We start from the raw sequence: 25,481 nt of genomic DNA on the forward strand, positions 1-25,481 counted from the left end.
GTGTAAAAAAAGTCGCGTATTTCAAAAAATGGTTGCTAATTTGAGTTCGCGTTATATCGAATTCGCGTAAATAAAGTACCGCGTAAATGGAGGCTCACCTGTATATTAAACAGTTGTAACTCCTTATAGTTATGTATATATTGAATCGAATAGAATATAGTTATAAGGAGTTATATCTTTATATTTGTCTTGCAAATATTTGGTTAAATACTTATTATTGAAACTGATTAATTTTCAAATAAATAATTTTTGTTGTCCTACTGTAAATTAGTGGTGTGTATGTACTCGTGGACATAGGCGTATATAAAAATTAGGGGTGGAGAGAGTTTGTTATGTTACAGTTCACCCAGAAAAAGTATATAGTTATATAGTTTTTTAACAATATTATAGTCACAGTAATTAATTATATGATTGTGGTAACCATAATATGGTAAAGTTATGATTCGCATGATTGTATAAAACAGATACATGATTACTACAATCATAAGTATTTGAGTAGCGTGAGTAAAGCAATCAATTTGCAATTAGGAAAAGAGGACTCATTTCGAATTACGTTATGCTTTGTCATAATACTTTAAAATATTACTTGAAAATCTGGCCTTTAATTATTTCAAATTACAAAAAATAACGTAAGAAAAACTAACTTGACAAAATATTTGTAGTTTTTTCAATAATTTGTCTAATATTATCTTAGGTGGTAATGAAAGGCAGAGAAGTGGATATTTTTGAAGGAAATAAAGGCCTTATTTATAAATACCTTTAAAATTTATCAAAACTTTATAAATCAAATTTTGTTTTATGAATATGGGGGTAAATCTATTATTGATAAGATATAGAATGTGAAATGTTTCCATGACTCTCATTCATGGAAATTGCAAATTTGGAATTTTTTGAATTTGATTTGACTGCTAATTCGGAACTACTTATGTACATAAAGAAAATAAGTTCATGCTAAGAAATATCAAGGATTATTAAAAAAAAAAAAAGTTCTTCTCAACTGCGACTCCCAGACGATTTTGGCGGTTGTCTAAACCATTCAAATTCGTTTTTTAATTAAAACTAGTTGAGGATTTTTTGACTTATTTAAATAGAAGAGAGTTTGTAGACTCAAATAAGAGCTACAAAATGCAAAGGTCGATATTTTAAACATCTGTATTTACAAAACCCTAAAAAACAATCCCAGCAAAAAATGCTATACAGGAACAATACTCGTTAGAAATTTTGTCATTTATATCTCATTACAACGATAATTATGTACACATTTCAATTATTTTGCATTAAATAGCAAAAGTAGTTATTTAGTAGCAAAATGTTTACAAAAACTGAAAAATTTTGAATTTTTTACGAATTTTGGCTATAATACAGTTTTTGGGTAATTTTGACCCATAGGAGATACAGGGTTAATTTCCAAAAAAAAACTTTAATGTAATATTCATTAATATAAATAAATCTACATATTTCTAGGAAACAATGCAGAAAGTTAACGAGTTTCACCTATTTATTCCATATAAATAGTAAAATTTTTCATATATCTGAACATTGACCTCGATGCGCGTCCAGAAATCGTTGTCCGATTTGGCTCAAATTTTCAGCACTTAACTTTTAGGCCTAGTGTCACAATATTCCACCCGGCACTCTTCAAAATGTTAACAACATTTTTTTCCATACAACTGATTGTCACTCTATGTACATATTTAATTTTTGTTATTCATTTGTACACTTTAACGTAAAATTCATGTTAGTTAATTTTTGATTAACATTTTTTGAAAGTTCTTAAAACGGTTCAATAAAGTTGATTAGGAGCTAATAAGTGATATTTAGAACTCTTCTGGAACCAATGTATAACTAGTTCTTAAGAACAGGTTCCTATAAAACTTTATAAAAGTACTTTAGAATTACAATACTTTCCACATAATGGGTTCCAGTAATTGCGACATCACTAGTACCAAGGCGGACATTAAAAAATCTGAAATGGTTCTGATTCCACTCATTCTAGAAGTATTTATTTTAGAACAGGTTCTAAAAATACTCCTGGAATGTATTATTTTATAAAGGTTTTATATAATATTTTAACGTTTTATATATTTTATCCAATTTCCTTTAAAAAAAAAAGTGCAAAGTTCTTGAATAGATTTATTTCATAACTTAAAAAACGTGACCTCGTTAAGCCCCCTTTGGAAAAACTGTTACTGCGCCTCTGATCTTTGATATAAACATATTAACGGGCGGAGATAAAGATGTGCGGGTTAGATGTGTCGTTATGCCTGTATAAGTAGATGTTGCTCAACTTGTTGCCATAATTTTTTCTGTTCCTATTTTTAGCAAATTCTGTTTGTATTCTTTCGTTAATCTGGCATAATGAGTTGTGAAGCACAATTCGTACGCCATTTGTGTTTAATTGTGTTTTGTATTTTTATAAAACACTTCTCTGGGTTGAATTCACACACACACAAATACTTCGAAATGCATACATACATATACAGATACAAATAGAAATAGTACATACATACATAGATACATACATATATATAGAATAAATGTAAAGAGCTGATAACAATATTTGTACTAATTTGGCATTTTGTAAAGTGTACTTTACTGCCACTTTATCTGACACTTGATGCTCTTTTAATTGCGCGCCAAAACGTTTTTATTCAAGTGTTCGTTCGTTTCATCTTAAGTTTTTTTTTTTATTTTGTTTTTGTTCCTACTATTTTTATGCTAACTTCTCTTGCGCTACCCCTGTCCCTCTCTATCTATATATATTTTCATGTATATACTTTAGCACCGTTTAGTTGCTGTTGTTATTATTGTTGCTATTACTGTTAGTTTTTCTTGTTCTTCTAAAAATTGCAATGATGTTTGAAAGAATTCATGTTATTGCATGTCAGTGTGAGTGTGTGAAATTTTCGTCGAGTTTCGATGTGTGTTTGTGTATTTTCGTGTATGTGTTAAAATATGTTTCAACTCATCAACGTTTCACTTGGAAAAGTCTACTTGAATTTGTGTGTTTATGTTTGTTTGTTCGTATGTGTGTTGTTAATGTTTATTTGTTTAAATGTGTGTGTGTGTGTGTGTATATATACTGCGTGTCTGTCTGTGGGTGTGGGTGCAATGAAAGGCGTAAAAATTAATACAAATTTGTGACATTTGAATAAAGATTGTGTTGAGAAATTGCTTAATTTTGGAACAGTTAAAATAACAAGGAAATGAACATTTTGTAATTATTTAAATTAGAAGGAGACACATACATACATACACTCAGACTTTTTAGTTTTTGTTTTTTAAATTCATAGTGTTATTAATTTATTTGTTTGTTGGTTTGTTAGACTATTTATTAAACATTTTTGTTGTTGATTTGCTGGTACATTAAAAAATATCAATATTTACTAAATGTTCTCTTAATTAATTGATTAGTTTGTTATAGATTTATACATTTATTAGGTCAATATTATTCTTGTTCAGGCTCTCCCTCAAAGGAATAATAAACCCTTTTGGTGTCATAATAATAAACAGTTTTTGATAGTTTTACTATTTTTCAATATTTTGTTTAATTATTGTAATGAAAATATCCAAAGCTTTAAAAAATAATACAAAATTTGCATGTCAACGAAATTTGTTGTCAACTCGAACTAGAGTTCGCTCTAGACTCTAGAGACTAGAGACGATCAATTAAACACATCAATCACATATTTGTGTGCGTGCAGTCGTTCTTTATCGGCTACAAGTACGCGGCAATGATTGCTGAATTAAAAAAGTTTTATTTTTTTTTATTTGACGGCTGATTACATGATCGTCTCCTGTTGTGATTTGCCGTCATATGAAGTACGCGGATGAAAAAATATACATATTTCGTGTTTTTAGTCTCTGATTAATAATAAAAACATCAGTTACATACGCTTTGTTCCAACAAAACGTTATATGCGGGAAATTTTGCTGAAACACACCGATAGCTAACCAAAGCGTATGGTGAATGTGTTCCATGCGGCCAGACATGAAACCGTAATATTCCATCATTACAACACTAGGGCACATTGCAATACCGGTTAAAAACTATTTAGAATGAAGTGGTTGGAACGTTTTGCCGCACCCGCCTTATAGTCCTAATCTTGCCCCGTCCAACTATTATTTGTTTCGATCGATCCAGAACGCTCTCTCTGGGATACACTTCACTTTGGAACAGAGTATCTGAAATTCTCTTGATACGTTATTGGCCTCCAAAGATGAGCAGTTCTTTTGGCACAGAATCCATATGTTGCCAGAAAGATGGGAAAAGGTCATAGCTAACGATGGCCAATATTTTGAATTAATTTATACTGTACAAATGTTTCGAAATAAAAGCTGTATAGTAGCAGGTCGACAAATTAAAATGTTAAGTTTTCAAAGAAATTATTAATAAGGTTAACATTAATCCCAGAGAAAGCGTTCTTGTGAGTTTATTAATATTTAGAGAATACAATGCCAATAATATTTTTATTGAAAATGTTCCAGAACTGGAAAAAGTCCGGAAAATTAGGAACCCTGCATCCTAATAATTTCTTTACTATATTATAAATACTCTATTCATTTTAATTATCAACATAATCAATTGGTTTTTAATTTTTCTTGTCTTGTCTTTTTACAGTACAATTCAAATGAATCTTCTTCTTGCAATTCTTCATTAAGTTCAGCAACGACAACAACAACAACACCAACACTAACAATAACACCAACAACAATAACCAGCACCATGAGATCTCCAACATCTTTAACAACCGACACTGTGACAGTGGCTGCCGCTGCTCATGCTGCTGCAGTAAGTGCAGCAGTGGGAACAGAACTATTACAACAACATTCAATTAATTCCATAATTGAACAACGTCAAGACTTTTTAACAGCAACAACAAGACACACAAATGATGCCAATACCACTTTATCTAATACAACAGCAGCAGCAACAATATCAGCAGCATCATCGGATACACTAACCTCAACATTAAATGGTATGTTTATATGAATTACTTGTATATAACTACATAAAATACGTATATATGTACATAATACATGCAGTGTGGTTCAAAACATTTGGAAAAAATAAAACTCACATATCCCAATTATTTTTCATTTCTATTTTAAATATCTAAACAGTGAAACTTTTATTCTTATAAAAATCTACATCTAGATTTTTAGAAATTTTTCCAAAAAAAGTTACAAAACATTTAATAAATCTATTTTAAGCGCCACTGTCTACAATATATACGCATAACGTATAAAGCACTTGTATAATGCAGTGTTAATGTTTTATTTATTTATTTTTTTATTCCTATAAAAATATTTTATAATTGTTTTATCGGTATTCAGATACATACATACAAGTACATACATATGTATGTATGTATTTATAAGTATGTATGTATTTATGTGTATATGTAATTGTGTCTTTTTGTATTTATTTCTCAGTATAGAAGATGCCTTGAAAACCACTTCTTTTTCTATTTAATTCTAAACAAAATGTCAAGGTGTTTAGGAAAACAATTGTTCTCGTACTCTCTACAACAATCTGCAGCACACAAGTACTTGAAAACTTTATCTTACTCGTATTTATTCATTCATTCATTTACCTTAAGATTTTATTTAGTCAAACTTAGTTTCTTATTTTGCATCAATTTGAATGTCACAATTTAATTAAATCAGAAATCTACCCCTACAGTACTATTAAATATATATCATGTTAGGCTTTTAAACATGTCTTTAATATATTGATATTAATAATAATTATGATCTGGAACTATATCCAGATTTGTTTGATAAAAGGAACACGTTCTTTCTGTAAATCGGTAACATGTGAGATTTATTGAAATTTGATTTTAATAACCTTATCATTGACAATGTCATAAATGTCCGAATATAGCACCGTAAGACACATTCAAAAGATTCAACCTTTACATTTGTTTATAAACAGTTTTAACATTTTGCTATTGCTGAAATTGGGAGCACAACTTTTCGCACTTTCATACGTATGAGTGATATTTAATTGCAATACAATTACTCATACTACCAGCTCAACCTGAATGTACCTCACATACGATTGTCAAACAAAAATATGTACAACAAATCATATGTTTGATGCAACAACAAAAAAAATACTAGCATGTATTTTGGTGTTGCAAGAGTTAGGTTTTTGCCAATTACGTCTCGTCTCTATATTACCCTATGGTACCATACTTATATATCTTGATTTTTTTGGGAAAAAAATGCTAAAAAGTGCTAAAAATAAAAATGTGCTAAAGAAATTTGAAAAATATTTTTTTTTCCAAAATTTAAGAATTTTTATTGGGTATATCACTTAAAAATGTGGGATTTTTTAAAATTTTTTGCTTTTATTTTGAAACATTTATACAATATAAATTTATTCAGATCATTGGCCATTGTTAGCTATGACCTTGTCCCATCTTTCTTGCAAAATATGAATTCAGGTTCAAAAGAACTGATCATCTTTTGAGGCCAAGCATGAATCAAGCCAATATCGGATAATATGTTCCAAAGTGAAGCGTATACCAGAGAGAGCGTTCTGCATCGATCGAAACAAATAGTAGACGGACGGAGCACTATAAAGTTGATCGCTTCATACTAATCAATTGGGTTTGGTAAAGGTTCCCTGTGATGGCCTGGTCAGATTTCAACAGCTTATAGTAAATAGGACCCTTTTGATCTTTGGTATCGATTTATTACTCTTCGGGTTATCGTAATGGATCCATTTTTCATCGCAAATAATGAATTCAATTCGTATGGTACCAAATTTTCCTGCTTTTCCTGCTGCGTTTTGAAATTGCTGCTTGAGTAGCTCCCAATGATTTTGCAGGCTCTTGTTGAGTTTAACAACAATATTCATGGAGTAATGCCTCCAATTCTTGGGTTTCAATCTTTTTTGGCTTGCCTGTGCGATCTTTGTCTTCCGCAAACCATCTTTCGCACGTTGAAAGCGACCGAACACATTCACCATAAGCTTTGGTGAGCAATCGGTGTGCTTCAGCGACCTATTTTTTTAAATTAAAGAAGTAAAGCAAAACTTCCCGCATATGACGCTTTAGTGGTACAAAATTCGACATTTTCGAAGCAAAAAAAACTTTGTTATTTTCATTCAATATTCATAATCAAGCTCGAGGTCTTTTTTGACAAATTTTAATTTATTTATTTATTTCGATATTTCGTTATGCTTCGGATAACATCTTAAGGAAATATAATAATGAATAACAATTTTCAAAATATTAAAAAACAACAACTTGTCCTTATTGTATTAGCAAATGTATTTGTTTTCACTATAAAGTTCAATAACTAAGTGAAAAACAAAAACCGCGTTCCAAAGGTACGCCATCAATTGTAAATCCCGCATTCATCCCAAATTCCAAAAATTCAAAATTACAAACCCAACACAAGATTTTGAGAATTTTTATTCTGTTTTGGATGTCTTCACATCATTGCTTATTTAAAATTAGAAATATGACTCAATATCATACACAATTACGTGTGTTTGAACTGATTTAAAGAATAAATTAAAACTATTTATTTTAATTTCCCCCATAACTTAAGATTCTATAAATAGTATATTGTACAAACAGTTAAATGTTCTATTTATTTATACTCACATATAAATAACCATTAAATAAACCTTCATTTGTTGAATTAAATAAGTTTTAGTTTGATAAATAGAAAAAACATACAAATAAGTTGTCTAAATTGATGGAATTTTACAAATGAAATGATTTTAAAGCAAATCAAATACAATTTTTTTCAAAACATTTCCTTTTTCTGTCACCAACTAACAATACAGAGAAACACACATACCTACTTATGCATGGGTAGTCGAAAAAGTTTTTACAACTGACCTACTACCATGTAATAAAACAAATGTTTATTTATGTCCACCAAAGAGCACAGAAAATAATACAAGATTTTTTTTTACCATATTCAGTAAACATTTACCCCTTGGAGTCCTTTAAACATTTCCGTTTTTATTCTTTTAAATGTCGAAATACTCGCAATTTTATTCACGATTTAATTTTTTGTAAAAAAATTAACATGCGCTGTCACTTTAAATACTCGTTGAAATTTATTTTTAAAATTTTTCGTGGACAACATTTCCAAAACTGCATCAGAAAATTGCACTTTTGGAAATGTTTTTGTATTTACAACTGAAAGCTTCTACTATATTTTTAACGAAAACTTTCAATATTTTAATTCTTTTCAAATTATTTATGACTTTCATAAGTCATTTCTTTAAGCGTTATATCTCCAAGATAAACCTTTCCTGAAAATAACAAACATGGTACAGTGCACTAGCGATAATATGAACTAATTAAAACCAGGCCAGTTCACTTTTACAAGATTGCTCATAATTGCGAATGGCATCTAATTCCCATCTACTGCTAGGGAAGTCCAAAAATTATTAAACAGTTGAAATTCAGCCACTACCATGTTGATATAGATTTCAATTCTGTGTAGATAGATAAAATGTGTTAAAAGAAAACAAAAAAATTAGCTGTTCATATTTTAAAAAGCTTTAAAATATGAGCAGCTTAGTTCACTAAGTTCATATTTTAGAGTACCCTATGTAAGTAAAAAGTGTTCATATTTTGGGGTGTTCATATTATCGCGAGTGCACTGTATTTATACCCTACACCACCATAGTGGGGAGGGTATTTTGCGTTTGTGCAGATGTTTGTAACGCCCAAAAATATTAGTCTAACAACCACCTTAAAGTATACCGATCGACTTAGAATCACTTTCTGAGTCGATTAAACGATGTCCGTCCGTCCGTCTGGTCGGCTGGCTGGCTGTCCATGTAAACCTTGTGCGTAGAGTACAGGTCGCAATTTTGAAGATATTTCAATGAAATTTGGTACATATAATTTTTTCGGCCCAAGGACCAAGTCTATTGAAACTGGCTGTAATCAAGCCATTATTTCACCTAGCCCCCATACAAATGTCCTACCGAAATTGGACTTTATCGGTCATAAATGTTTAATTTGTATATGTATCTCCACAAATTCCGCTCCAAATAAGTTTTATATACACAAATTCATGTCACCAAATTTTGTTACGATCGGTCCATAATTAGTCATAGCTCCCATATAGATCCGCTTCCGAAAATCACTTTAACGTGCATAAATCGCTTAAAACTGTTGGTATACACACAAAATTCAACATAGTTAACTTTCATATAGACATAAATCACAGGACCTAATTTCATGGTGATCGGTCCATAATTGGTCATAGCCCCCATATAAGGTCCACTTCCGAAAATCACTCAAAAATATAAATTATTGAAATTTTAAAAGAAAAATGTTTTTGCTCTTTTACTTAGTGTAGGGTATTATATGGTCGGGCTTGACCGATCATACTTTCTTACTTGTTTTGAATCGATTCCAAATTAAATCTAAATTATGCTACGACAAATTCCGGCACTGCACTATATTCCAAGATAAATATCATGACAAACACTCATTGATTTAGCAAATGACTTTTTAGACTGCACTCGTATGTTTGAAGTATACTAAACTCGTATGTATATTCCAATTCATCTATTCGTTTGAATAGTTTTTGTTTAACAAAGATATGGATGTCCCAATATTTCATCAACAGCATCAGAATAAAGAAAAGAAATAAACATACACACATAGCCATACATATTGAGATATTAGGATGGCTCCTATTTTTCATTTTTTGATTTTCGATGCTCTTATGGGGGTTACATATTTTATTATTTCGAATTTTGTGTTAAAGTAGGGATTTTTTTTAAAGTTTTATCTTTTATTTTCAAGCATTTGTACAATATAAATTTATTCAAAGTGTTGGTCATTATTAGCTGTGAGCTTTTCCCATCTTTCTGGCAACATATGGATTACGTACCAAAAGAACTGATCATATTTTGAGGCCAAGAACGAATCAAGTCAATTTCAGGTACTCTGTTCTGAAGTGAAGCGTATACCAGAGAGAGCGTTCTTCATCGATCGAAACAAATAGTAGTCGGACAGGGCAATGTCTGTACTATAAGGCGAGTGAGGCAAAACATCCAAATCACTGCTTTCTAAATAGTTTTTAACAGGTACTGCAACATGTTGGCCTAACGTTGTCATTATGGAATATTACGGTTTCATGTCTGGCCGCTTAAAACGAATCAGTTGCCTTCGGTACAGGCTCCCTCTAATGGTTTGGTCAGATAGATAGGACCCTTTTGGTCTCACCAAATAGTCAGCATTACCTTAGCGCCATGGATATTTGTCTTGGTGTCGATTCGGCTGGATGGCCCACAGTGCTTTGTTCAATGGACAAAAATCAAAAACAAGATCATGTCTTTGATGTTAATGAAACTTATATTTTTCAATAGACAACTAAATAACTCATTCGTATAAAAAAGACTTATTTATAAATATCTCTTATTGTCGCCACTAGAGGTCGCTAAAGTTAGTACATTTTCAACATAAATTTTATAGAGAAAAATATATTTGTTTTAAGTTTAACTAAAATTATTGTTAAAAGTTCGTTTTAAAAGATATAAACTCGCGATTGGCTGCAAATGAAAGAATATGAATGTGGAATTATGGAAAATTACTGTCTTTGTCAAAAAAAGGTTTAACAGTTTAATCTGCGAAATTTTTAATAATTAACATTTTTTTTATTGTAAGCCTGAAATTCTAAAACTTTGTTGGAATATTAGTAAAATACGTGTTAATCTATTTTGATTATGTTTTACTATAGAATAGCCATAAGTATTATCTATAAGAAAATGTAATCATTAGTTGTCCTTTCGTATGAAAACTATTAAAATTTTGTTTTTGTTTAAATATATAAATTACCATTTCGTAAATTTTCAATTTGATGGTTTGGGGAAAGAGCTCCAGATTTTCGGTTTTTTATAAAATAATACCGTTTTTTCTTTTAAATAACTAAGAAATATTGCGTTATTTAATAAAAGTAGTTTAATGGCATAAAGTGTATTAATATTTCTTTATTTGGTTCTTGATATTGTATGTTTTTTTGCTGAAATCAAAAAAAAAATCCAAAGTTTGATTTAATTTTGAAAAAAAACATGTTAATTAATTTTAATTTTTCTTTAATTTTATCTAATGCTTATCTCTTATTTATTATAATGTGAAATCATTATTTGTCCGTTTTGACCAGAACTTTAAAAAAAAATTGTTTTTGATGGCACCCATAAATAATACATTTTTACAGTAAATGTAAGTAACTCAATAATTGAATATAACCTACATATCCTCAGATTGAGATATTAATATGAGCTTCTGCTGATATTATGAACACTTAAAGTATAATCCATTATCCAGATTCTAATATTACAGCTGAACCATAAGGCTATCAACATTTGAAAATGTCCGTCCATCCGTCCTTCCGAATTTAGAAAATATATACAATATTTCAGTATTTTTTTTAAAAAAGGATATATGGCAGTTATGTAAATCCTTGCTAGAATTGAAATGTTAATAACTAAATTAATCTGATATTATAAGAGAACAATAATTTCTGAAAATATAATTTTATTCAGGTTTATAGGTTTTTTAAGAAAAAGGATATATGGCAGCCACCCGAATCCTTGCTGCGATTTTCACAAACAATAATAACTTTATTAAAATGATTATAACCAAATTGGTTCCAAAAATAAGAAACGATTTTTACGAATTTTTTAAAAAAAATTTAGATGTTATACAGGATATTGAAATCTTGATGTCTTGGAATTATGAATATCCTTCCGATAAAATTTTCATAACTTTGCATCTAATATTATAAGAGAACAATAATTTCTGAAAATTAATAATTTTATACAGGTTTATAGGTTTTTTAAGGAAAAGGATGTATGGCAGCCACCCGAATCCGTGCTGCGATTGTAATAAAAATTTTCACAAACAACAATAACTTTATTAAAATGACTATAACCAAAATTTAAAATGTTAGGAGTATAACTGTGAATTTTATTCAAAATTATATGTTCAGGATATATGGGAGGTACCCGTGTCCTTTGACGGATTTTTTCAAAAATTATATTCTTTCTTAATCTTACCAAAAGGTAATATTCCACTAATTTTTATTCGTCTGCAATAACTCCTTCTATTTTTGTCCATTGCCAATATGAAAACAAAGCACTGTGTGGCCGGTCTTCACATAAGATCGCTTACGCTTCGGGATATCGTAATGGATCCATTTATCATCGCAAGTAATGATTCGGTGCAAAGATTATTTTCTCTTATAGCGTTCAAGCAGCATTTCAGACATAACGTCTTTCAAAGTCTATCAGCTTCAATTCGTATGGTATCCAATTTCCCTGCTTTTAGATGAATCCACACGCAGAGAAAAAATATAATTGGGCATGGTTACTGTAACCATTTCAATATTGTTACAAGTTTTTTAACTATATTAAAGTCACAGTAACCATTTACATGATTGTGGTAACCATAATATGGTTAATTTATGATTCACATGATTGTATCAACCATATATATGGTTACAGTAAACAAATATATGTTTGTGACAACCACTCATATGATGAAGGACTTATCATATTATGTTGTTCTCGGCTTAAGGCTTATCATAATCTGAGAACAACATATTATGATAAAATTATTCATCATAAATATGGTTGCCACACACATGTATTTGTTTACTGTAACCATATATATGGTTGATACAATTATGTGAATCATAAATTAACCATATTATGGTTACCACAATCATGTAAATGGTTACTGTGACTATAATATAGTTAAAAATCTTGTAACACTATTTAAATGGTTACAGTAACCATTCCCAATTATATTTTTTCTCTGCGTGCAGCTGCTTGCAAACATTTCTCTCTTCTTATTGAGTTTGACAACAATCTTCATGGAGTAATGCCTACAAGACTTGGTCTTAAAACTGCGATTTTTGTCTTCCGTGTCAAAGTCACCACTTCTGAACCTCACAAACCATCTCTCGTATGATGAAACCAATGAAACACATTCATCATAAACTTCGGTGAGCAATCAATCGGTTCAGCGGCACATTTTTCAAATTAAAAAAGTAAAGTAAAACTTCCCGCATATGAAGCTTTGTTGGCACAAATTTAGACAATTTTATACCTTGGGAGCATCAGAAATCTAAAAACTTGAAACTAAGTGCCACCCTAATACATATGTTTGTGTGAATATATTTTTCCCTCTACTTTAAGAAAACGAATGAGTTTATTATGCAATATGGAGCCAATTGAATAAAATACTCTTGTAATGATAGTAACATTACAACAGCAACAACTACACTCCACAGAGAGACAGACGGACCATCACCACACTAACAACAAACATGTTCATACTTTATATCATTTCATTATAAAGAGCAGCAGCAAAAAAAAGGAAAAGAAATGTATTGGAAGGAAGTAGAAAGAATTGTCCCTTATTTCTTAGATATTTTCAATTCTTTTACATGTTTTTTTTTTGTCATCTTTCTGTTTGGTTCTTCTTCTCTGAAGAACCAAGTAGAAATAGATAACAGCAGTAGTGTAGTAGTGGTGAAATGCAAAGAAAACAAAATAAATAAATAAAATGAAATAAAAGAACAACAAGAACAACTATCAACAAAACTTAAGAAGTTTTTGATGCCATTAAAATGTTCCTGTTATGTTCTGGCTTTTTTTTCGTTGTTGTCCCTTTGTATAACGCATGAATGATATAAAACAGCAGCAATGCACAATGGCTTAAAATATTGCACGTAGAGTTTAAAAATCTGCTTCCCATAACTTTATTGTAAAAATAAAATAGCTGAAGAAAGTGTGAATTGTCTAAGGACATTTTGTAGCAATTTTAATGCACACACACGCAGAGAAAAATATTGTTACAAGTTTTTTTTAACAATATTATGGTCACAGTAACTATTTACATGATTGTGGTAACCATAATATGGTTAATTTACGATTCACATGATAGTAAAAATGTTGAAATGGTTACAGTAAACATGCACAACTATATTTTTTCTCTGCGGGCAGGTATGATTAAAAGTTTTGAATCTACTTCCATTTGTTAAAAAAAAGTACCAAATGTTTACATGAGTTTGCTCTTTTCTAACCCATCTTGTTCGAGTTTCAAAAAGTACCCAGTTCTTTATTTCAAGTGGACCATTTCTATGTAAATTAGGGTGGCCTCTAACATAAATGTTTCTCAAAAACGGTCCTTAAATTTGTTGTTTTGTCATTTCGTTTGTAACATATTGAAATGTTGTTCGTTGACCAGCAAAAGTATAGACATACTTATATTCTGGGACCTTATAAAATTCTAAGACGATCTAGCTATGTATGCATTTTTCAATATTATTACATTTTTTTGAAAATTTCCATGTCGCGAGCATAATTATGAGCGGCAGCAATAAATTTGTTAAACGCGTTAAAATATTTTTTTAATTCCACCTCTTAAATCAAATCAATTCTTCGACATTTTTTAGAAACCGGTTTTCGGTTTCTTCGAGAAATTACAATTTAATATAAACCGGTTTCGGTTTTTAATAATAACCGGTTAACCGGTTTTTTACAAAATATTAAAACGGCTAAAAATAAAAGCAACCCAAGATGGAAGGAGCCGCCATAAAACCAGAAATTTTTAAAAATAATCAGTACTTTTTGTATGAAAACTGGGATTCCCCGGGTAAATACCAAAGCTATGTTTTTCTTATCCTTACCCATTTTGAAATTAAAATTTATTTTTTTTCTAGTGTTTGATATTTCATGGCTTTTATTTAATTTCAAATGTCAACAACTACGTAAGTTTTTGGCAAAAAAATATCTATTTTCTATTTTGGTTAACGTCAGTAAATTTGAAGACATTATGAAGGTTAAAATAATCTATTGTTTTTATAAAGCTAGACATTGGAAATGATCTTTCAAGTGTACTTGTAGAACATATAGTTAACAAAACATTGGGTAAGTTTTCAAGCTTTCCAGATTGCTTGTGACATTTATCTAAATATAAGTCTTTTAAAATAGTTGTTTGGATCTTGAATGTTTTTTAAAGTTTTTAATACACTAAAACTCATAAAAACAATCTTTCAAAAAAACCGGCTATTCGTGGATATTCGAAATGTGAGCTTTTCAAAAAAACCGAAACCGACTTAACCAAAAAAACCGGTTACAACCGGTTATATAACCGGCACCCTAATACATATATTTATATCCATAAAACAATTCTTGAAAAATCATAAAAATTGTGAAATAACCCAATATTAAGATAGTAATATTACAACACTATACCCCAAAAAACTAAAAAAAAAATCTTTTTTTTTGAAAATGGTTCTGCTCACAAACGGTTATCACTAGACCCAAAACGTTGGGAAACATTATGGTTTATTGTGTGATGTCGTTTTATCGGTTAAATGCACAATATGGCTTAGATGGAAGTGTCTAAGAAGACGAAATTTTCTTTGTTGATCAAACATGGTTGGTATTGGTAAAATATGGAACCACAGTTATGGAATGAATGGGAAACAGCTTCAAAAAAAATTTTATATTTAAATTTTTTTTAAATATAATATCACGAAATTTTGCACATGTTATTCCTATGATCAAAGGACAAAATAAATTGGTCTATGATTTCTCCTACTCCCATATACATTTCTTTACGGAATTCCTTTTTTACTTTTAATACCCACCATCGTAAATGATGGAAGGTATATTGATTTTGTCATTCCGTTTGTAACACATCAAAATATTTGTCGCAGACCCACAAAAGTATATATATTCTGGGTCCTTATGAAATTCTAAGACGATCTAGGTATATTCGTACGTCTGTCTATTTGTTGAAAACACGATAGGGCTGAACAAAAAGAGCTGGCTGGCTGAATTATTCCACAAATACTCGCCGTTGATAACATTTGTTTAGTATTGAAAATGGGCAATATCGGTTTCACCTAGCTCCCATACAAAATTTCCCCGGGATACTAATTGAGCAGCAAACTATGCGCCAAACTCTGAAATTATACTGTAAAGTATGGCGAAAATCGAACAACATTTGTCCCTAGTCCCATACAATTTCCCCCTCAGAAAATGACTTGAACATTTTGGAGATAAACCTAAATCTCCTGTTTTCAATAGACAGACAGACGGACACTGCTAGATCGTCTCAAAACTTCATAAGAACGCAGAATATATATATTTTTGGGGGTCTCCGATGAATATTTTAATATGTTACAAACGGAATGACAAAATCAATATTACACCATCTTTTTTATGGTGGTTGTACAAACAAGTAAGAGTGTTATATTCGGCCGTGACATATCGTAGATATACACCATTGGAAAATGTATATTAACGCATATATAAATATTGAAATGTCCTTCTAATAAAGTAGTTTAATGCAATTGATCGATCCATAGTGCAAGTGACAGCAATAGCAATAACAGCAGTTATATTGCATATTACTTTAATTTATTATATGTATTTGTTTGGTAGATACTTAAAAATTATATATGGAGATAGAAACAAAGTTATTGCAAATAAACAAACTAACTCTCAGCCAAACGAAGTCAAACCAAACCAAAAAAAAAATAAAAAACTAAACTATGCAACCAAAAACTTAACAGCCATTCAACCAAACAACTACTTTGTTTGCAATGAAAAAATTGCAACAACTACAACAAAAAAACTCAAATAAATTTATAATTTTTGATTTATTTTTTATTTTGGGCATATTTTATGGAATTAAGTTATATATGAATTTATCTTAAATGCATGTTAGTAGATAGATATATTTATGTAATAAATATACATAAGTATATATCATGTGTTACATACTTAGATAAATACTTATGTACTACATATGTATATGAATATTAGGGTGGTCACCAAAAAAAATTGATCGATGTTCCCAGCTAAAATAATAGTTTAATTAGCATTTCTTATAATGTTTGTCCTGGATTAAGTATTTGGTAAACTAGTTCAACTACGCATGTTTTCTACACCATTTCCAATTGTATTTCAGAAATTTCTAATTATATTTCAGAAAATTCCAATTGAATTTCAGAAATTTCCAATTATATTTCAGAATTTTCCATTTATATTTCAGAATTTTCCAATTATATTTCAGAAATTTCCATTTATATTTCAGAATTTTCCAATTATATTTCAGAATATTCCAATTATATTTACACCATTTCCAATTGTATTTCAGAAATTTCCATTTATATTTCAGAAATTTCTAATTGTATTTCAGAAATTTCCAATTGTATTTCAGAATTTTCCAATTGTATTTCAGAAATTTTCATTTGTATTTCAGAGTTTTTAATTTATACTTAAAAAGTTTCTAATTGTATTTCAGAATTTTCCAATTGTATTTCAGAAATTTCTATTTGTATTTCAGAAATTTTCTTTTGTATTGCTATTAGAATTTTCTGAAATACAAATGGAAATTTCTGAAATACAATTGGAAAATTCTGAAATACAATTAGAAACTTTTTAAGTATAAATTAAAAATTCTGAAATACAAATGGAAATTTCTGAAATACAATTGGAAAATTCTGAAATACAATTGGAAATTTCTGAAATACAATTAGAAATTTCTGAAATATAAATGGAAATTTCTGAAATATAATTGGAAAATTCTGAAATATAAATGGAAAATTCTGAAATATAATTGGAAATTTCTGAACTTCAATTGGAATTTTCTGAAATATAATTAGAAATTTCTGAAATACAATTAGAAATTTCTGAAATACAATTGGAAATGGTGTAGAGTTAACATAATCGGAGTTCTTAAGTTTTTTAATAAAACGAATGAATTTATTGATTTTACACCGACTAAAACTACGGGTGTGACAAGACCGGTCAATTGCCTTATTATAAACACTTAAAAACATGGACCACTAATTAATTTAGCATTAAAAATTCCTGGAAATGAAATAATTTTTTTAATTTCCTCTCGGGAAGGGAAAAAGTCCGGGAAATCAGGAACCCTATTTATAACGTATTTATTTAAACCATAGAGAACATAGAGCGGAAACTAGAAAAAAACTCAAACAAAAAAATTACTCAAAATATTCACACATACGAGTGTTGTTTTTGTTTTCACATAGTTTTTTCTACTAATACATTCTCATCACTTAGGTTTTTGATAACTGAGTTAGGTCTTTGACATGAGAGTTTCCGCTCTATGTATATTCTCTATGATTTAAACTATAAATTTAGAAAAAACTTTAAATTTATGTCAAAAATGACAAAACTTCGAATATTTTTGGAATTTTAAGAGAACTCAGATACGCCATTGAAAGCGCATTTCAAATACAATTTACATAATACCAATATATCACATGTTTCCTTTGCAAGAAATATAAAAAAAAAATCATAAAAAAGGACTATTTTACAATTTGTTCCAGCTAACCAAGGATAATCATTTTGAGTTTCGTCTTCTCAAACAAACTAAACTTAAATTTTAGTTGGAAAAATCGAAACCTTATTATTCCTCCATAGAAACGGGGCCACCTAAATCTATATGTTTGCATGCGTGTGATTACATACCCCCAGCTGGGCATGCACATCTCTGTTAGTATGCAGTAAAAATTACCCACCATCATGTAACTCTTTATACGAGTGCAATATTTCATACAATTATAACATGTAATAATAACAATACCAACGACAACAGCAACAAAAAGCTAAATACATACATATCTACATACATACATATGTATAATATACATTGTATATAGATTACATAGACCTGCCCTTAAAAACTGATTTGCTTCTTCAGAACCGAATCTATTATTCAGCCTAATATCCAACAAAACGAAACTTTAAAATTTTAATCGAGTCTTTTTAAACCTCTACACAATTTTGATGTATGTGGTTCCAGTAGTACAAATATGGTCCTAATTTTAAATTCTATAGAAGTTTTTTTTATATTAATTTTTTTTTTGTAAAATTGTGAATTTAGCGATAAAGTAATAAACCTGAACAATTTCTGCCGTTTTCGATTCTTCATGATTTTTTAAAAAACTAAAAAATTGCTTTAATTTGTTATTATCATAGTTGGGGGTAGTGCACTAAATGTTGATTGAAATCAGCATTCCACTATCACTCACTAATATTGCAAAAAATTTAGTTTGCACTATTTTTTATCAGCTTTAGTGATAATGCTTATTTCTTAACTAGCTCTAAAAAAAATTGTGATAGTGATAATTTTTTAACTATCACTAGATTTAGTGCAAAAATCTGCACTACAATTAATTAGTGCAAAATTTTAACCTGCAATCAAAAAAAGCTGCATTAAACATACTATCACTAAATTTTCAAAAATGAGTAGTCATGAAATTGTTTAATTCAAAATCGAAAAATAAAAATATTAAATATTTTTTGTTATTTTTAATGAAATATTTGTCTTAAGTTTTAAATTAGTGTACAGGAATAAACTTAAACCATTTTGAACTTAAAAATTTGGTGCACAATTTGAAGTTGCACTCAAATTAGTGCATACAAAAAAGTTGCAATAAACTGATGATTGCATTTTTTTAAATCAACTAATTTAATTTTGAGTGCAAAATTTTTTAACTCACTATCACTAATGTTTAGTGAGGCTGCTAATTTTCAACTCATCACTAAATATGAACAAAATGATTGCACTATCACTAAGTATTAGTGCAAACTGCAAAATTAGTGCACTACCCCCATCTATGGTTATTATAACTCCGAAACTACTGAGCCGATTAAAATGCAATATATAAACGGATTAAAGGTTATGTAAATTTAAACTTTTCTAAGTTTACTTCAATAGTATCGGACTAACACTTTTTGAGTTATCATAAATTATGTGGTGAAACATCTAAAAAAAATCACAATTTTAGAAAAAACAAGTAAGAGCGCTATATTCGACTGTGCCGAATCTTATATACCCTTCACCAAATTATACTTCAAAATAAAATTAAATATTTTTAGGTAAACAAAATTTTTTTTTTGTTTTTTAATTTTTTGGAAAAAAAATTTCGAATTTTTTTTTTTAATTTAAAATTTTTTTTTGTTTTTTTAAATTTTTTTTATATTTAGCGAAAAAAAACTTTTGGTAAAAAAAATCGTGTTAAAAAATATTTTTCCGATTTTGACCCATTGTAGGTCTAACGTACTATGGTTTTATATTGCAAAGGTCTTTAAAATATCTATCATTATATATCATTACAGATATCCATATTGTCCATATTAATGACTTAGTAAAAATAGGTAGAAAATCAAGGTTGTCCTGGTTTTTTCCTCATATCTCAGCCGTTTGCTGATTTTAAATAGCAAGCTTCTCGAAAGCATTTCTGACAGAATTATTGATGATTTGGATCCCGAAGATATCTGGGGTCTTCAGAAAATTGATTTCAACAGACAGACAGACGGACATGGCTTAATCGACTCCGCTATCTATAAGGATCCAGAATATATATTCTTTATATGGTTGGAAATGAAAAATGTAGAAATTACAAACTTATATACCCTTCTCACGAAGGTGAAGGGTATAAAAATTTAAAAAAAAAATCTATCCATAGAATTAAAAAATTTTACCATTTTTCTACTTAGGTAAGCATGATGCATCAAATTTATATAGTGGTTAGTGAAGCCTTTTTTTGCTGTTGACCTGCGTTATAGGATTTTCATTATCTTAAAAAAATCAAATATTTTGTAGTGTTTGCTTTTGGGGCTGTGTGTATTTTAAGCAGTTTTAAAAAATTAAACTATTATATTCGGCTGTGTCGAATCCACAATCAATATGTGACAATACATTTTTTTCTTATAGGGGTTATCAATTATAGATCGATCCTCACAAAAGTTGATAGAAAGATTTACGTTCATATAAAATTTCATCACGATATTAATTATTATAACACAATTATGAATGTTCAAGTCGTTATCTGAGGGGGGCTTTGTATTGGGACTAGGGACAAATCTTGTCCGATTTTCGCCATACTTTAGAGTATAATTTCAGAGTACATAGAACTAATTTCTGCAAAATTTTATCAGGATTGCCGTATTTGTGGAGAGTATTTGTGGAAATTTTCAGCCAGCCAGCTAGCTCTTTTCGTTTGGGCCCTATCGTGTTTTCACCAGACAGGCAAATGGATATAGCTAAATCCTCTTAGAATTTCATAAGGACCTCATACACTTTCGTGGATCTGCGATGAATATTGGTGGGTTTAAATAGTACCATTGTTTACCAAATTTTACAACTTTTAATCGAATTACGGCACGGGAAAGCAAATCTATTTTTAAGGGCCGGTCTAGTATTATATTTTATTAGTTTGTTTGAATATTTATTGTGACAATTTGAATGTTCTTTTCCATTGACCATTATTATACTTATATTCATATGTATGCAGCAGTTTATAAAGTAGTATTTTCTTAACACACACACACAAACATACATACATTGGTACTGCAACATCATTTTGGAACGAAAATTCATTCAAGGAAATAATGTGTTTTCTTAGATTTTCTCCGCCAACCCTAGTCGGGATAAATTTTCCGAAAATTCCCAGGAATATTTTTTTAGAACTTAGATTTTTTCTTAAAGTCAGCATAGATAATATAGATTCATTGTGATTTGTTCCCAAACTAATGACTCGCTTATATTCATAGATTTTATCGATAATTTCGATATTTGATTCACCACAACTAAAATGTTTCAGTTACAACATAGAAATTCGGTAGACAGAATCATTTGATTACAAACAAACACATTTTCTTTGTGTGACAAAAATAAGAAATTGTATTTAATAAATAATTTAATAAGTACGAAAATATTAATTATATTTTACATTTCCTTCACTATATTTTACATATGTAAATACATATATTCTTATGTACATATTTGAATGCATATTTATATTTTTGTTATTTTTGCAAACTCCATTGCAGATCCTTTATCATTGACAGCAGAATTTCTTGGCTTGGGTAGTCGTTCAACAAATGCAACTAATACAGCATTGACAAGCAATATATTGCCGCTGGCCAATGTAGGCGGTGTTGTTGTGGACAACAATAGTTGTAATGGTGTTGGTGTGGGAATTGGTAGTGTTGTTGGCGGATGTGGCAGTGTTGGTATTTCCTCTACAAATCTAGAGGCCTTAAACACCAACTCTAATGCATTGGCTGCTGCTTATATGCCCCTAACACCAAGTTCAACACAATCCTCTATATCTCCCGGAACTACGACCAGCAATACGTTCGATATGTTTCAGGTAATAAAGAATGGAGCACGTCCACGTTCGTTTGCATATTGAATTTGAAATTTTCTTAATTCATGTTTTTCATTTCTAATTGTATCGATAACAAAATAATGCTTTGTTTGCTGCACTTAAACTTGCACCAACATAAACTGTTTAACATTTTTAATTTGCAATTTTTTTTTTTAAATAAATTTCTGTTTTTGTTTGTTTAACAATCTGCAACTTTCATTGCTTTTCTTAACGCTCCACCCAAATCCAAATTCTATATTCTACTCTGTTCTTTCTATCTCTATTTATTTGTTTGTTTCTTTTTTTCCATCTTCTTCTCGCTTCACTTGTCTACTACATACAAAAAAATATAGTTTGATAATATTGCACCACAACACCAACAAAATACACCTTTAAAGGTTTTCCAAAGAAACATCAGCTTCGATTGTTCTGCACCTTTATCGCCAAGTACGCCTACATCTCTTTATAATAACTCTTTCCAAAGTTCACCTTTAGTCAGGTAATAAATATACATAATTAAGTATTTAACAACATAATTTACTTTTTTTTCGAATTCTTTCTTAAAACTTTGCTGAACTGAATTTTTTTATATTAATGTAATACGAGTACTTAGTAACTCTTTGAGTTCACTAAATTATTAATTCTATTTTGTTTTTTTATTTTGTATAATATTTATTTTATTGTCGGAACTTATAGCGATAGCAGTAATTCGTCTTCAGCTAATGGTTTATCTTTGGATTCCATACCTATGGTTTATCAAAATGGCTACACAAATGGTTTGACTTCAACTCGTTCCACTTCGCCCGAAAGTCAAAATAGCAATCAATCAAACGAAAATAGTTTAATTGATATGATGGTAAGTGTATTTTCCTTTATTTTTTCTTTTTAATTGTAAATATTAGATTTAAAGTTTTTGTGTGATCACAGATCGAGCCACTTTTGCTGATTTAGTTCTCATTTACAAAGATATTAATGATGTTTGTTGTACATTTGTATCAGAAATATTTTGGTTTGAAATACGCATACTTACAAACATATTGACGAATTGATATATTTTGAGTTATACAAATAAAAATCGATTTTTGGTCAGAAATACGAGTGATCACAGATCAAATTATTTTATTTTTAAAGATATTAGTAATTTACCGTTTTTGAAATGTTACACATACTAATCAGGTTTTGGGTCAGATCACAGATCGAGATGCTTTTGCAGATTAAACGCTTATTTATAATGATATTAATGATTTAAATTATTTTAAGTTTGTCATATAATAATCGATTTTTATACCCTTCACCTTCGTGAGAAGGGTATATATAAGTTTGTCATTCCGTTTGTAATTTCCACAAATAATTTTCCGACCTTATAACGTATATATTCTGGATCCTTATAGATAGCGGAGTCGATTAAGCCATGTCCGTCTGTCTGTCCGTCTGTTTGTTGAAATCAATTTTCTGAAGACCCCATATATCTTTGGGATCCAAATCTTCAATAATTCTGTCAGACATGCTTTCGAGAAGTTTCCTATTTAAAATCAGCAAAATCGGTCCACAAATGGTTGAGATATGAGGAAAAAACCGGGACAACCTCGATTTTTGACCTACATATATCTGGATTACTAAGACATTAATATAGACAATGTGGATATCTAATGATAGATATTTCAAAGACCTTTGCAACGTCGTATATAAGACAGTAGTAAGTCGGAATTACAATGGGTCAAAATCGGAAAAAAAAAATTTTAAAATTTAAAAAAAAAAATTTAAATTTAAAAAATTTAAAATAACAATTCGAAAAAATTTTTTTCCAAAAAATGAAAAAAAACTTTGGAAAAAAAATAAATTTTGTTTTCCTAAAAATAATTAAAATTTTTATTTGGAAGTATAATTTGGTGAAGGGTATATAAGATTCGGCACAGCCGAAATAGCTCTCTTGTTTATTTAACGGTTATTTTCAAAAATATTAATGATTTTTAGTTTTCCAAGTAAAAAACGATTCAGTTACAAAGAGTTTGGAGCTTTACACATAAATCGAGTTTTGGTCAGAAATATGAGTAATCAAAGATCGAAATTCTTTTGTCGATTAATCGCTAATTTAAAATTATCGTTTTTTGTATTAAATAGGTATTGAAAAAGATGTTAACTAATAAAGACGATTTTAGTTTTTCCTATAAAAATGTATCTATATTTGATCAGAAATGTGTGTGATCACATCAGAAATGTGTGTGATCATTTAAAATAGTTAAAATTTTAAAGAATTTTTAATTTTGATTTAATTGCATGCTTAAGTAAATGCATATTAAGGAATACAAATCTATTATGTTTTTTTTTCCAGAAATTTCTCAATGTCAGCAACAACCAACAGGCACAACAGAAACAACTGCAGCAACAACAACAGCAGCAATTTCAATTTCAAAATCTTCAACAACAACAACAGCAACAACAACGTCAAAAGCAACATGAATCATATTCAACTACATCGGAATTTGAAAACTCGACCAATCGATCATCGCCAGCTACAAACCTATTTGATGAGCAAAATTTGGAAAACTTTGAAGCTCTATCCGCTTTTGACATGGAACTGACCAAATTGCAAGCCTTAAATGCTGTCACCCTGTTGCAGGCACAACAGCAGCAAGTGCCATTGCTGCAAAATCTATTGCAAACATACAATACCATTAATCAACTACAAAATTGGCAAATGCAGCACCAGCAGCATCAACAACATCCCCTACCACATCAGCAACAACAAACAAATCCAAATTTCAACAATGCAGTGAATGCCAACACCAATGGTTCAGATGCCTATTTGGATCGTGTTGCTAAATTCTATAGGGGATCGGCTGCATTTTGTGAGCCCACATGCACCTGGAGTGGTCAGTTGCCACCGCGTTCACATCGTCTGTATCAGTTTTCACCGAAAGTGTTTTTGGGCGGCATTCCCTGGGACATCAGTGAGCAGTCGCTGATACAGATTTTTAAACCATTTGGGCAAATCAAGTAGGTTTGGTTGATTAACCAGCTTTTACGTCAATTTAATTGAATATTTTTCTAATAATCTTAAGAGTTGAATGGCCTGGCAAGGAACAACAAGCTGCCCAGCCCAAGGGTTATGTTTACATTATTTTCGAATCGGACAAGCAAGTCAAGGCTTTACTTTCCGCTTGTGCTGTGCAATCGGATGATCCCCAAAGTGGCTGTGGTATTTTCTTTTTTAAAATATCCTCCAGACGTATAAAAGCTAAAGATGTACTTATGATTATTACTTTACTTTATAT

The 25,481-nt window shown here is 29.8% G+C and overlaps 1 protein-coding gene across 1 annotated transcript in view; it reads left to right on the forward strand.

Annotated features, from left to right (window-relative positions):
* Positions 1–25,481, forward strand: part of orb (polyadenylation element binding protein orb) — a 69,862-nt gene that overhangs the window by 39,781 nt on the left and 4,600 nt on the right. Inside the window, exons 3-8 of the mRNA XM_065503138.1 lie at positions 4,622–4,979; positions 21,887–22,209; positions 22,560–22,705; positions 22,903–23,062; positions 24,539–25,203; positions 25,269–25,452. Coding sequence (XP_065359210.1) covers positions 4,622–4,979; positions 21,887–22,209; positions 22,560–22,705; positions 22,903–23,062; positions 24,539–25,203; positions 25,269–25,452 — 1,836 coding nt within the window. The remainder of the gene's footprint in view (positions 1–4,621; positions 4,980–21,886; positions 22,210–22,559; positions 22,706–22,902; positions 23,063–24,538; positions 25,204–25,268; positions 25,453–25,481) is intronic.

The sequence above is a fragment of the Calliphora vicina genome, chromosome 1 (genome assembly GCF_958450345.1).
Source record: "Calliphora vicina chromosome 1, idCalVici1.1, whole genome shotgun sequence".
Taxonomy (NCBI): Eukaryota; Metazoa; Arthropoda; class Insecta; order Diptera; family Calliphoridae; genus Calliphora; species Calliphora vicina.